Here is a 16,316-nt window from a genome sequence, read left to right on the forward strand (position 1 = left end):
AAGGAAGGAAGGAAGGAAGGAAGGAAGGAAGGAAGGAAGGAAGGAAGAAAGAAGGAACCGTAGTAATACTTACATACATAAATAATAAAATTCAGGTGCTCCAAATACATCCTCCAAATCACTCACCTTAATATAATAGCGTTACTTGCATTACTGCAAGGAGCAAAATTCTGATACATAGTCTTAATAGTGCAGTCTAATAGTTAGTAACCTATGACCCCACTCTCTTCCTGTCAGTTTACAGTGGTAACTTGGCCTGCTGAATCTCTATTCCTCAAAATGCCACTTTAAGCTGTAAAAACTGGGGTAAAACCTGAAAGCTATGCATACTGTAGGCACATGGACATCACTCGACAAGAAATACAACTTCCCATTCAAGTCCTATAGACTCAATGCAACGCTAACCCATTCACACACTTTTAGGGCCAGTTCCTACTGGTAATACCTCACTAAGAACATATATTCATTTCTCGTACTGGCAGTAGACTCTGCTACAAGTAACACCCCTTCACCAGATTTGCCAAAATGCTCACATTACATTCTGTCTGCACTTAGAATAAGTTTGCTTAAAATATCTAGGTTACAACATATCTCTCCTTAGATACAACCTTCAAACTTTGCGTCAAAAATGACTCTGAACCTGTGAAGTCTGAAGGAGTAAAAGAAAACTGGTACTAATATGTGGAAGAACTATGTACATTTTGTGTATGGACAGGAATGCAAATGGTGGGTTACCAAAATGGTGAGAATCAGAAGGCTCCACCTTTTCAATACTGACCCATTAAGGGCTTCCCACAGCTCCCCCCGAATCTGGTATGCACTACAGACAGGGATCAGGGCTACAGCCCTTCCTGATATTATGCAGTCATTGGACATGGCCCCGAGAATCTGCAAATATGAAGGGTCACTCTCTGTGCTACTGAATCAACTTGCCCTGAGAAAAAAATTTAAAGTGGAATTAAATAATTCTGGCAAAGATTACTATAATTTAAGATAGCAAAGGTATTAAAATTCCCACTTCAGAGGAAGAGATGTTGAAGTTTAAATATTTATGACTCAAGTTCCCACAATTGATTGGGAATGAAAATGAAGACAGGCTTCTGAACTACTTTTCTTCTCAAGAACTTGTTTCTAAATATAGTCTCATTTTAAATGAAGGATATTGCAGTTTTGTACTTGGTCACAATTTTCAGAAGATTTCTGTAAGTATTTCCAAGCTATGATCCACTATGTAAATAACGATAAATCCTGCAAATAAATAATGCAATCACCTAGCAGGAAACCATTCCCAACTATTACACTGGAATGAATGGAAATATTTGCCTTCAAGTATGAAAGAGAGGTTATATACATTGTTTAATCAAATATAAACTTTTGGTGACAGAGAAAATTAAAATCCTTCCGATAAAATTTTTTTTTTAATTCTATTTATGTCAGTGATGGGAATTCTAAGAAAAAGCAATTGAGGTCATAAAGGAGAAAAGCAACTTATGGGTGTTTATTTTTATCTTCAAGTGAGAAATTCATATTTTGCCTACGTTTTTTGAAACATTAGGACTAAAGAATATAAAATTATATCTAATAAATACAAAACTGAAACTTAGCATTTATTTTGCTACTGGCAACGTCTCCTCACAAAACCTAGTACGATACAAGGGAGTGGGGGCGGGGGAAGGGGAAGGGGGCTGAATGGATACTGAAGACTCAGGTTAAATAAAAAGTAGGTCAGAAAGAAGGCCACAGAGATGGCATAGGCCGGCAGAAATTCCAGCCACAAACATGCCAAGTGAGAAACAAGGAGAGACAACCTCTTGCTTTCCCAACCCAGACAGCTAGCTACCCACGGCATGACCCCGAGGCATAAAACAATGTGACATATGCAGATACAAAGGAAATGAGAGCGCATATCAGTTGATCTATACGACACACAATGTGATGAAAAAGCTGGTGGCAGAGACTGTGCTGCACATCAGGAATATAGAGTAAATGACAATTCATATTAGGGCAAGTTTAAGTATTTTTAAAATTTACTCTTTCTAAAAGCCTACCAAAACCTAGTAGAATACTTATGATTTAGAAAATCTATTACTCCATCATCTTTTTTTTTAAATTTTATTATATTATGTTAGTCACCATACAATACATCATTAGTTTTTGATGTAGTGATCCACGATCCATTGTTTTCGTATAACACCCAGTGCTCCATGCAGTATGTATTACTCCATCATCTTAAACACACACACACACACACACACACACACACAACCCAGCTTTCTTCACCCCTCCTCTTTCTCCCATTGTGAATTAGCTCTTACCTGCCTCCTTCAAAGCGACTGATGAGATCTGATACCTTACTGGGTTTTTCTTTTGAGACACAAGAAGCAGAGGCAGGTTTAACTTCCTCCATCCTTGGTTTCTCACTAGATAAAGCTTTATGCCTGGGGTTTTGGTGTATATGGGACAAAGGTGAATTCTGCAGACGTAATGGCTTTGGAGGCACTGTAGAAAAAGAATTAAAAGAATTCAGTATTTCACTGATATGTATTCCATTACAAATGAAACTGGTGGCCTGGGTGCAAAAATCTTCAGCATTATCAAACTTTTGTAAAGGAGTCTGTCTAATTTGTACTGAATCTTAACCAAGGGATCTCTATCTAGGACATTTGTTGTGTCCTGTGGAAATCCCACCTCCAAGATTCAAGTGGTTCTCTTTTAATTTTAGGTCATTTTAAATATGGCTTTATTAAGCATCTAGGGATCTGCGTATTGCTGTGACCTTCCAACGTCTACTAGAGATAACATAGCAGTTACTTATCTAAATGGAGAAAAGAAAGTACTAAATTTGAAACTAATTCCTAGGGATACACTGCTTGTTACAAAACAGATTTTCTAATTATAGAGTAATAGCTAATATAACAGAATCCAGAGCTAGTAAATTAGACATAAAAAGCCAACAAAACAATATCAAACAACAGTAATTACTATAGCATCTTCCCATTTAACAAAAAGCACCTGATCTCATTTGATCTTAGATGAAATTTTTCACTTTACAGTCCTTTGAGGTAGGTAGCATTATTCGTCTCTTAGGTCTATGAAGGTTCAGAGTGGTTAAGTGATTGCCCTGGAAGAATAAGGCTGATCTGATTTTATGACTGGTACCCAGACTCTAATTCCTTCCCCTGTCAGCATTGCTCCTTATCATAAAACCAGCAAAAGGGGGTTATAGGAGTTCTGTTATTATTGTCTGCTATGTTTATAGTTGGCTTGTATTAATACACCACAAACTACTTGCTTAGCATTAAGTCCTTCCCTCAGTTAACAGATCATTTCCTGAAATATTAAAATCTACGGAATTTCTCTAACAGATGAGAAATTCTGTAGATGAGAAAATAAGTGCTTGCTTTATCAGTACAGGAATTACTTCAATTTTGAAAACCAATATAATTTTCCTCTTAGATTAACATTCTGGGTCAAGGATTATATAACATGTATGCGTTTTTCTATAACTGGTTCTAACAAATCAAATAAAATCATTGTTTTTCTTTTTTTAAATCCTTGTCCTGACTTCCCAAGGAAGGGAAGGGAATCATGTCTCCTAATTACATGCCCCATTTTTCCCCAGCTGGTTACCCTGGTCTTCAGTCATCTCATTTCTTCTATAAACTTGGCTGACAGTTGCCTGATGCTCACTGGCTTAGATGTCATTATTTCTATGAGTTACCAATTCTTACAAAGAAGGAAAAAAAAAAAGCATATCACAATAAACTACAGGTATAACAATTAATTCACCTCATTCCCTTTCAACACAAGAAGAAAATCCCAATTAAAAAATGGCATGCTTCTTTTTACGGAAATGGTGTTATTTTCCAAGAAATGCTCAGGGGGGATGGTTAAATATAGTATCCATTGAGAAAGAAGGGACTTATAAAAGTGTGATATTTGTTAATTTTAAGGAAAAATTTCCTGTGTAGAATATATACCAAAATAGCAAACTATGACAATATCCCACAGAAAAAAAAAAAGTTTTAATATTAAGAATAATTTCAACATTCCTAATTAGAATATTCAAAAAAGGAAGTGAATGTGTTCTTTATAATTCTATAAAAATTGTTATAAAATTGTTATTCATCTAGAGTTTACTCAGTGAACATTATTTATTACATATCAGACACTGTTAGATGCTTAGAAGACTCAAATGATGATACGTATCAGCCAGTTTCTCAGAGGTAACTCCACTGACTTTTCCCATTTCAATTATGCTTACCTCAAACTGTTTCATAGCATTGTGTACTTTTTCTCCAAAGTGCTTATAATAAATCACTATGATTAAGTAGTCATAAATAGTATTAAATAAACGAGAAATAAAATATTAAGTATACTATAATGTAAAGCTTTCTCTTCCACAAGCCTGGGGTTCTGTGAGGGTAAGAAACAAGTTTATTTTGATCACAAATATATTCACAGTAACCACGTACACAGTGCTTGGCAAATTTGTGGAATACATGAAGGAACAAATTAACGTCATCAAGGAATTCATAGTCTAGTGAGGAGACAGTTTAATGAGGTTGATAAAAGTGGGCATTGGGTACTGTTATTTGAGAAGCACAGAGGAGGCATCTCATCAAGGGAGATAACCCAAATGGAAAATAAAGTAAATATGCACATTTTAAATAAAAGAGCACAAATGTTACATGTATATGACAAAAATCTCAAGATGATACATGAATGGCTAAAGCGTCAGAAACACTGCCTTAGGGGGAAATAATGTGTACTTTGGTCAAAAAACAGAACTGATGAGTAAAAAGGACTCTCATCTTCCCCTCCCCTGCCCCCTCTCTCATCATTTCTATCTGCTACCCTATGGAGGTCAACATTTCCAAATGCTCTCTGGACATCCCCTAGGTGTTCTATCAGCACCTCCGTTTAGTATGTCTGAAACTCAACATAGTATTTCTCCCCCCTACAGCCCAATGGATGTAAATAGAAAAAACAGTGTTCAACCTCACTAATAATCAGGGAAATGAAAATTAAATCTAAAATAGGATTCTACTTCAGCCCCATCAGGTTAACCAAAAATTTTAAATCTGACGATACCAAGTGTCAGTGAGGATATCAAGCAATATGATATCTCATACATTTTGAGAGGGAATATAAATTAACAGAACCATTAGGAACTTGACATTTCCAAAATACATATCTTAAAGAAATTCTTACATATCAATACAGGGTTTCTTTAAATTTTTACTTTTTCATTAATTCAGTATTTACTGAATACCTCTTAAGTTGTATGTACTTGATCTTATCAATAAACAAAAGGAAAGATAAGAAACAAAAAACCTAATAAGTAAACCATATATGAGAAGGTGGTGAGAGCTAAGAAAAAAGGGGGAGGGCTAATACAAGAACAAGATAAAAGGGATTTGGAGTATAGGGAATGGGGGGGGAAGGACAGATTGCAGTATTATATTAAGTACGGTATTCAAAGTGGGCCTCTGAAAAGTTCAGATTTGAAGAAGACTTGAAGTTGAGGGAGTTATTTTGGGAAGAGTATTCCATCCAGTAGAGACCAAGCTAGAGACAATGGAAGCCAATGTGCCTGAAGCCAAAGCAGCAAATAGGCAAGAGAAGGTACTGAGGTCAGAGGGAGGGCCTGATAACCTGATAACGCAGAACCTGGTGGTGCCCTGTAAGAAGAGTGACTTTGAGTGAAATGAGAAGTCACTGGAGTTCTGTGCAAAGGAGTAACATGACAGGACTTCTAGCCAACTATGTCACTCTGGCCGCTTTGTTGAGGATGTCAGGAAACAGGGTGGGAACAAGGTAGAAGCAGGGAGAAGAGTCAGGAGACTACTGCAGAAATTCAGGCGAAATAACGGTACTTAGAAGGAGGTAGTGAGAAACAGGTGGATTCCAGTATGTTTTCTGAGTAGACTTCCTGATAGAATAAATGTGAGGTATGAGAGAAAGAGAGAGGAGTCAAGGATGACTCTGGAAACCTTTGGCCTGAACCACTGGAAGGATGGAACTGTCATCAACTGACCACAAGAGGTAAAGTAATTTTTGGAGAGATCAGTAGTCCAGTTATGGACATGCTAATTTTAAGATATCTAGTTGACTCTAAGTAAATGGGCTCTATTGCAGTCAATTTTACAGACCGTAAATAGAACAAAACAATTTATTTAAAAATTTCCAACCATCCGAAATAATTACCGAGCATGAAAAGAATGAATTGCCAGTTTAAGTTTGGGGACTACTAGTGGATTGTGATTAGTCTCATTTTACTTACTATGAAAAACAACAGCTGCCCATTTCTTTTTTATGTAAACTCTAGCCCAACGTGGGGCTCGAACTCACAGCCCTGAGATCAAGAGTCGCATGTTCTACCAACTGAGCCAACCAGGTGCCCTACACAGCTGGCTATTTTTAATACATTATGAATTGATAACATATTATACTTTAAGAATGGAACATTACACACAGGATTCTTTACTTTAGAAGAAAATGAAATGCATTTGAGTACCTCACATTTACTTAAATTATTCATACAATAATGTGGCTTTCGAAGTTTATGAAACTTTTTTTTAAACATTAAGGTTTAATGATTGATGAGTAATAATATATGGGCTCTGCAAAATAAACAATTATGGAGAATGCTGTGGATCGAGCTCCTGAGAGAAAAAGAACTATTAACTTTAATTGCTAAAGAAGTTATTTTGAGTTATGTCTAGCACGGCAGGAAATAGTTCAATATTAAAAGTGGTTAACAAGAAGACAGACTTATATTGGAAGTTGCTCAGTAATTTATTTGTTTGACGGGTAGGATTGGTATGAAGTGAATAAACCATTGTTTTCCAAGGCTTTAGGGTATTTTCTGAGGCTGAGGCAAAACAAGCCCTAACTATTAAAGGAATCTATTTCAAAAAAGCTACAGGCTCTTACTTAGATTCAAATGGAAGCTTATCTAATCTAAAATTTAGCTCTTTCATTGTTTTAAAATTATAATTGTTCAAAAATACTTGTTGGTATTTTTTAATTGATATAATTGACATACATTATATTAATTACAGGTTTATAATATGATTCAATATTTGTATATATTGTGAAATGATCACTAAAGTCTAATTAACATCCATCACCACACAGTTACAATTTTTTTCATGGGTTGAGAACTTTTAGGATCTCTATTCAGCAATTTTCAAATATACATCACAGTATTATTAACTATAGTCACCAAGCTGTACACTATATCCCCATAACTTACTTATTAATAAACACAAAAATATAAACCTGATGTTGTTCCAGAAACATTACTATATAATCACCACTAATAAAGGTATTCAATATTGTCCCTCCCTTTAAATAAAATAAATTGTAGCTACGATATTATTAGCACTCCACAGGAGAAAAAAAGATTTAATTATGAGCTCTTTTGAGGATCCAGATAAGAGTTTCTCAAACTACTGACATTTCAGGTCAGATAATTCTTTGTTTTGGGGGGCTGGCCTGTGCACTGTATGATGTTGAACAGCATCTCTACCCTCTCCCCACTGGCTGCCGTTAGAAACTTCCACACGTGGGGTCAAGCAAAAAAGTCTCTAGACAATATCAAGTGAGGGCCATGGGGTGGGGGGCTGCAAAATTATCTCCAGTTGAGAACACTTCTCTAAAATAAGAATCTTCAATTAAATTAAAATTACATAATGGATCTTGAAGCCTCAGTAGGCTCCCCATTCATAATTTGTAAGGGATTTGCCATGAAGTGGGAATAAAGGTATCAGCATGATAATCCCTTGATCTGTACAGGAAGTCCCTATTAATGACCCCTTCCTTTCTCTGCCTCAGTCACCCAAATATTCTGAAGGGTTTGGAGAAATTAAAAGTAAGCTTCTCTCCACTAGAGGGTGGGGAACACTTTTATTTGGTTAATAAGTAAGTAGTGCCCAATTTACTTGGCAGCTGATCTGACAATACTAAGATGTAGCCTCATTTCCTGCATGTTTTTCTCTATATAGCACACATTCTTCCAAGTTTTGAACAAAGAACAGCAGAAACAAAGTAGAGGAAACGTGGCGATGGAGCAGGGAGTCATTCAACAAGTATTACTGAAGGCCTGTGATGCCATGGGGGATTGGCAGTCCAAAGGCAGAAATAAACTAAGATGGATGAGTGACATACAGAGTAGGCCAGATTGTAATGAATGAGAAAAAATAAAGTAGGTAAGAGGAAATATGAAATGTCAAAGGTGACAGTGGGGTTAAAATTTTAGCTGGGGAACCAGGAACGGGCCAAGCAATGAATGAGAGTATTTTTAAAAAAGTACAATGTTCTCTAAATCATTTAATACCTGGAAATAGCCCCTGTAGTTAGGTAAAATTATAGATATCAATCCATATTCAGAACAGGAAGTATGTATTTAAATAATCAATATATTGACTTTAATATAATTCCAATCAGCAAAAGCAAGATCAAGTGTTAGCTCCCTAAAGAATATGATTATTTTGGCACACAGCAGCTCAGGAAGGACACTGCTGTAATTTATCTCAATGAACTATGAAAAACAATGAAGTAATGCATCTTCCCAAAAAAGGCTTTATAAATAATGAAATTCCTGTTTGTAATCTGGGCAATTACATAAAACTGAATTACATTCATTTTTTATATTCTTACTTCATTTGATCTCTGTCAGCTCAGGTCTAACGAGCAAGATGGAATTTTGTATTTGGCAAATAAAATAGCTTAAACCATGATCAAAAAAATTTCTATGTTCATATTCATATCAATTATATAGGGAGGAATATGATCAAAAGAAAAGGTTATGAACTCATGAATGAGTCATTCATTTCAATCACCAATTATCTGACCTCACTCTTTGATAGCCTTACCCCACACTACCACAAATATAGCCAGTAGTGAGAACAAAAAGAAAAACATCCCACAATCTGGCAGATTCTATTTTAAGCCCCTTTCTGTTTAAGCGCCTTTAAGACTCAGAAATCCTAAAAACATAAGAACTTTAAAGAGTAACACTTGTTCTTTTATGATGTGTTCTCTGTAACAACTTTTCTTTCAAAGAACAAGAAAGAGACCAAAGTAAATACAACATAAATCAAATAGAAATTTATTTTTTCCCAAAATATATATTAATTCTGAAAATGCCCAGTATTGTTTCTTGGCTGAATGTTCAGCATTTGGTACAAATAAAAATCTATTGGAAGAAACTACACATTAAATCACAGTAGGGCTCAGTTTTGTGTTAATATTTCCAAAGGTCTTACTTTCTGTCATCAAAATTGAAGTTCTGTGCTCTTTAAATAAGCTAATATCCAGTTCACTAGAAATTTATTGCCAAAAGGAAATGGTCCCTGAACAAAACATTCAAAGATTTCCACCACTGTAATTGTTTTTCCCCTTGTTGACTGCTCAATTCTTGAATGGAGGAGCCATTTATTTTAATAATTGTGGATGACTTTACTAAGAAGCCTTTTCAAGCCCCAGTTCCTGAATAGTATAAAATCACATTCTTACGAAGTATATTAAGCACGGTTTTACAATTATCTGTTTCACAGATCCTCTGACATCTAGCAAGTCATACTGATTTTCTGACAGTAGTCATTCATTTGTCATACATTTATTATGCAAATAGTAAGTCAGGCCATGTACTAGGTCAAGGATAATGCATGAAGTGATCACAGTCACCTTAAGGGGACATGTAAATTTCAGCAATGAGAAAAGAATTATATTAGAAAAATGTATAAGGTGTTTTAGGAGCAGAACAAATACCCAACTCTGCCTGAGACTGATTTTTTCCCTGAAAAAAAATAAATGCACCCAATATTTCCATTTAAAGCTTTAAACTCTTTCTTAGTCATTATCATTCTTCTGGGTAGCCTTCATCAATAACAAAACACCCAACCTGATCAAAAACAAACAAACAAACAAAACCCATACCTTGTGGCTTTGGACTTGCAGCTGAGTGTTTCGTGGGTGTTTTTCCATTTATTCCCTGAGCCTCTTCATTAGATACATTCTCATCAACCAGTGGGGTCGTGCTTCTTTTCAAACAAGGTGGAACTATAGTGATCTTTGGACAGGTACTGCTGCCTGGAAGAGTTCAAAAAGAAAGGTCAGGTAAACAGAGAGGTGGAGCGCAGCTATGTCCCATGAGTTAAATGTCCCATGAAACAAAAACAATCACAGGTACAGACTAAGCATAGCAATACATTTCCCGTGTGTGCTGGCCTTGACAGAATTTCTTGGGAAAGATTTCATTCCGCGTGCTTGAGAAACCTTGTAATGCATACTGACAGAGATCACCACACACGCGTGCAAGCGCGCACACATGCACACCCCCGCCCTCTCTCCCTCCTTTCCTTGTAGGGCCACAGAAAGGGCAGGATGCAGCTGCTACAGGGGAAGGCGAGAACTGGAGGGCCCCAGCACTCATCTGTTGCAAGCGTTCCTTTCCAGCGGCCAGTCACCAGTCATCGAGTGACTAGACTGACTCGAAAGAACAAAGCAGGAAAGCACTGACATGACAGCTGACCTAAAGATTCTAGAAGAATGGTTCAGTGAGAAACGAACAAATACACACACACTCCTCTCACTCACGAGTTTACTCAGACTCCACATCTACATATATAAGCTAATACCCACATTTAAAAAAAAAAGGATTATACAGATTATACTGTCATATCTATAACTCAGAACTCTAAAATGTTAAGAGACTGAAATACATCGTAAGACATAGATGTAGGAAAATAGATCAATTTTTTGTTCGATTCCTGATATAAGAAGTTAACTGCTGAATTCCAGAGACTTTTTAAGAAATCACATGCCACTGTTTTCTCTTTATACTACTCTTATTAAATTTCCCTTTCTTCTGGTTGACCCAGTGATATTAACAACAGACTAGACCCTGCTTAGGAGAAAATAAAATTTCTACTAGGAATATTATGATGACTAAAGTATTCCATTTAAGAAACTATCACTGTTTAAATAAACAGAGTTTCATTTCATAGAATTCAAATATCTAGAGAGAGAACTATAAGAGATCAAAAGCCTTAATTATTCAAAACAAATGCTAATAAAACCCAACCAACTTTTTACTGAGTAAAAAAATTCCATTTTGATTATTAAACAGTACAAATTAAAAACTGCACACGCTACTTTATTTTCTGTGTTCTCCTTGAAATTTACCTTGGTAAAACAAATTTTAAGATATTAACCATTCTGAGTATTGTCGACAAGTTCAAGAGATCCAGTGCTACAACCAAGTAAATGGGTTTTCATCAGACACCCTTCTGCTAAAATGGGCTGCCAGCTGGATTAAGCACTGTTTAGCCAAACAGAACAGAGGCTTTGAATGCAAGATTTATAGATTTGACAGTATATTATGACAAATGCAAACAGAAGAAATAAAAGCTCAAATCTTTAAAGGTGTGATCCTATCTACCTTTTTAGAAAAACCATGTGAAGTGGGCAAAATATAACTCTAAATAATCTGTAGCATGGTATCTAACCACTCAGCCTTTTAGGAGCATTAGGATGTTTGTTCCACAGTGATCCCAAGGATGGCTTCCGGGTCCTAAAGGCCTCCAGATGGGGTCTGGAAGTATGGCCTCAAGACAGAAACAGTGAAAAGCCAGAGATGAGCTGCAAGTCAGAGGCAGAAACTATAATGTGATTGTAAAATGAGGCACTGAAAGCAAGAATGTGACTTATAGCAACAAAACTATAAAAAGGAGGCAGCTAATGGGTTAAATGAGAAAACAGATTATACTGAATCTTTGAAAAATAAATCACCACATTACATATTAAAAGATGAAACCACTTTAATAATTAGCCTATTCAGAAACAAAAGATGTCTTGAGTAAGTAACTTGAAATTAAAAATTAGGCCCTTTATTTCTGGATAGCAAACTTTCAGGGTATGATGGGTTTTATGCAAGTGTCATATTTATTAGAGAGTACTCCCATGAATGTGCCAAAAGGCCTGCAGTAAGAAATCAACTACATATCCATTTTCTTATAAATCCATTAAAGTCACGTTTACAGTTTTTTTGGTCAGTGCAATAAATCTACAGCTAGAAACTTGATTTTAGATCATTGCTTAACACCAGTCTGCAAACTTTAGCCACTATCACAAAGTATGAAAATATGGTGAAAGACACAGAAAACATTTTTAAAGGGTTAAGGAAAAAAAAAAGCAATGACAAATAGGCAGCAGAGGCCATTTGTAGCTACAAAGCCAAAAATATATTTTTCAAAGATTTTATTTATTTATTGGGGGGGGGGGGCATGAGAGCCAGAGCGGGGTGAGGGGCAGAGGGAGAAGCAGACTCCCTGCTGCGCAGGGAGCCAGATGTGGGACTCCATCCCGGGACTTTGGGATCACGACCTGAGTGGAAGGCAGACACTTAACCGACTGAGCCACCCAGGAGCCTCAAAGCCAAAAATATTTATTAAATGGCCTTTTTTTTTTTTTAAAGATTTTATTTATTTGAGAGAGAGAGAATGAGAGAGAGAGAGCACGTGAGAGGGGTGAGGGTCAGAGGGAGAAGCAGGCTCCCTGCTGAGCAGGGAGCCCGATGCGGGACTCAATCCAGGGACTCCAGGATCATGACCTGAGATGAAAGCAGTCGCTTAACCAACTGAGCCACCCAGGCGCCCTATTAAATGGCCTTTTACATGAAAAGTTTGCTGATGACCACTGTTCTAGGTCAAACACATCATGGTAAAGAAATGTGCCATAAAATAAAAAAAGGACCATTTCATTAAATACTTCATCTTCTGACATATTGGAATAGCAAAATAAACTTTTTTTTTTTTTTGAGTGTTTATGACTGACTCAACCTATTCACATTTGGAGACAGTTCTTATTTGGGTGCCAAATGCATAACAGGGAACTGAAACCAAAACTGTAACCAGATGGTCCACCCATTCAAGAAATTTAATATTAACTTTTAGATTCCAACTTACCAAGAAGAGTGACTAAACAGTTAATCTTGGGCTCAGATACAAGTACAGTTATATTATGTTAGTGTGCAGGAAGGGGTCCTATTTAAATAATGTCTCTTCCTGAGGATTGATAATCTTTTCAGCCATGGTCCTACACATTTTGCATTCCTCTGCATTTGGGTTACTGATTTATGCTTGTTGGGTCGCATCTCCTGTAAGAAATGCCTTGATACAGGCTAACTGCAAAAGGCCTCAGATATTCTCAATCAATCCAGCCTCATCTTTGATTTCAGACAGAGAGGATGCCACTACTCTTCACTTTCATTTATAGGTCTTCTTTTGTATCACTTGTGAGTGGCAGATAATCCCTCTTAATGGTTAGGGTGACTTTGTCTCCTATTTGCAAAACTTTGTGTTGAGCTATTGTTATATTTTGCCAAATCATTCTCAAATAGCTCTTTCACACTCTTTGGCCATCCTTTCCAAAAGAAAGTTCAGTTTCTGATTCTACAGGCCTGCTCTCTTGCCATAGTATCCATTCCCTCAGATCACATCTTTCTGGCCTTGCTATGGCCATGTCTCTACTGCCTCAACCATTCATGACATCTCTTCCAACTGCACCAAGTCTCTAGTCCATAAAAGCTCAATGGACTCCCCTCCTTGGGACAAGAGGGTCTCTTAGATTTAAGAGGTAAGAAGTAGTGTTCTAGGGAAGACAAACTTTTAGGACTACATTGTCCAGAGTAAAGAGATACCTTAAAAACAAACAAACAAACAAAATCCACATTTTTTTACAGAAGATTTTTTATTTGAGAGAGAGCGCACAAGCGTGAGCATGCACTGGGGGAGAGGCAGAGGGAGAGAATTTTTTAATTTTTTATTGTTATGTTAATCACCATACATCATTAGTTTTGGATGTAGTGTTCCATGATTCATTGTTTGTGCATAACACCCAGTGCTCCTTGCAGAACGTGCCCTCTTTAATACCCATCACCAGGCTAACCCATCCTCCTACCCCCCTCCCCTCTAGAACCCTCAGTTTGTTTTTCACAGTCCATCCTCTCTCATGGTTCATCTCCCCCACCGATTTCCCCTTCATTCTTCCCCTCCTATCTTCTTTTTTTTCTTTTTCTTAACATATTTGCATTATTTGTTTCAGAGGTACAGATCTGTGATTCAACAGTCTTGCACAATTCACAGTGCTCACCATAGCACATACCCTCCCCAATGTCTATCACCCAGCCACCCCATCCCTCCCCTCCCACTCCAGCAACCCTCAGTTTGTTTCCTGAGATTAAGAATTCCTCATATCAGTGAGGTCATATGATACAAGTCTTTCTCTGATTGACTTATTTCACTCAGCAGAATTCCCTCCAGTTCTATCCACATCGTTGCAAATGGCAAGATCTCATTCCTTTTGGTGGCTGCATAATATTCCATTGTATATATATACCACCTCTTCTTTACCCATTCATCTGTCGATGGACATCTTGGCTCTTTCCACAGTTTGGCTATTGTGGACATTGCGGCTATAAACATCGGGGTGCACGTACCCCTTTGGATCCCTTCATTTGTATCTTTGGGGTAAATACCCAGTAGTGCAATTGCTGGATAGTATGGTAGCTCTATTTTCAACTTTTTGAGGAACCTCCATACTGTTTTCCAGAGTGGTTGCACCAGTTTGCATTCCCACCAACAGTGTAGGAGGGTTCCCCCTTCTCCGCATCCCCGCCAACATCTGTCGTTTCCTGACTTGTTAATTTTAGCCATTCTGACTGGTGTGAGGTCGTATCTCACTGAGGTTTTGATTTGGATTAGAGGGAGAGAATCTTTAAGCAGACTCCCATCTGAGCGCAGAGCCTGATGTAGGGCTCTATCTCACAACCCCTGAGGTGACCCGAGTGGAAACCAAGAGTTGGACGTTAAACTGACTGAGCCACCCAGGCATGATCCGCACCACCCCCAAAACTTCCTTTAAAATATTTTTAGATTTAAAGGGAGCTGCATTCAGGTTCCTAAAATTAGCATCTTATATAACCATGGTACATTTATCAAAACTAAAATTTAATATTGATACAACACTAAACCAAAGATTTAGTTCAGATTTCATTAATTTTTCCACTAACATCCCTTTTCTGTTACAGGATCCAATCTAAAATATCACATGGCATTTAGTTCTCATTGTCTCCTTATTGCACCCCAACCTGAGAGAGTTACTCAGTCTTTGCTTGTTTTGTATGATGCTGGCACTTTTAAAGAGTCACAGTCAGGTATTTTGTAGACTGTCCCTCAAATTGAGTTTCTCTAACGTTGTCCCATGATTAAATTGGGTTTATGGGTTTGAGGGCAGGACATCATAGAGACAATGTGCCCATCTCACTGTATTACATCACTGTGTGTTATCAATGTGATTATCACATGTGATATTAACTTTGGTCCCTGGGTAAGGTGGTATCTGCCAGGTTTCTCCACTAAAAATATTAAAAGACATTTTCAACAATGTTTTCTTATCATCCCTTCAAAATCTCCCCATTTGTCCTATAAATTCAAATAAGGGTCATATCTCCCATGTGTTAACTAAAATGCCTAGATTAAGAGATCAACTAGTTCTTTTTTTTTTTTTTTTAAATAAACCCATTAAAGTTATAAACTCATGGTTTACAACCCTTTTGCAAAGGGGAACAAATCCATAGCCAGGAAATTTATCTTAGAATACTATTTGTTTTCCAAACTTCTAGAGCTCCATCATAACTTTTCCAAAAAAATAAGCAAACCATAAAGGATCTTAGAAAAGAACATATGATTAATAGTTTAAGAAATTTTCTTGGACCTAGGAATTCTACTTCTAGGAATGTACAGAAAGAATCCTGTGTGTGTAAAAGTATATGCACATATACAAAAGTATATGAATAGTCGATGCAACTTTATGGAACATATGAACCACTGTTAAAAACAGAAAAACATAAGATTGGGACGATCTCCAAGACATTATTAAATAAAAGACAAAAAAAGCTATAGAAAAATATGTACAGTAGGATCCCCTTTAAAAAAGGAAGATGCATACAAATGTGCATAAATGCATTAGAAAGGGATGTCAGTAACGGGGCAAACTTAACTGGGGGAATTGGGAGTAGGAGGAGAGGATGAACTGGAACTTTCATGTTTTGCTGTCTATATAGCTGTATCATTTAAATCTTTTATAATGAAAATGTGCTTTGAAATTACTTATTTTTTTAAATAATTTATTTTTTAAAAGATTTTTTTGACACACAGAGAGAGAGGGACAGCGAGAGAGGGAACACAAGCAGGGGGAGTGGGAGAGGGAGAAGCAGGCTTCCCGCTGAGCAGAGCCTGATGGGG

At 36.9% G+C, this 16,316-nt stretch overlaps 1 protein-coding gene across 1 annotated transcript in view; it reads right to left on the bottom strand.

Annotated features, from left to right (window-relative positions):
- Positions 1-16,316, bottom strand: part of FGD4 (FYVE, RhoGEF and PH domain containing 4) — a 210,040-nt gene that overhangs the window by 48,850 nt on the left and 144,874 nt on the right. The window contains exons 2-3 of the mRNA XM_021690470.1: positions 9,949-10,101; positions 2,316-2,499 (exon numbers count right to left, since the gene is read on the bottom strand). Of these exons, the coding sequence (XP_021546145.1) occupies positions 2,316-2,499; positions 9,949-10,101 (337 nt within the window). The remainder of the gene's footprint in view (positions 1-2,315; positions 2,500-9,948; positions 10,102-16,316) is intronic.

This window comes from Neomonachus schauinslandi, chromosome 5 (genome assembly GCF_002201575.2).
Source record: "Neomonachus schauinslandi chromosome 5, ASM220157v2, whole genome shotgun sequence".
Taxonomy (NCBI): Eukaryota; Metazoa; Chordata; class Mammalia; order Carnivora; family Phocidae; genus Neomonachus; species Neomonachus schauinslandi.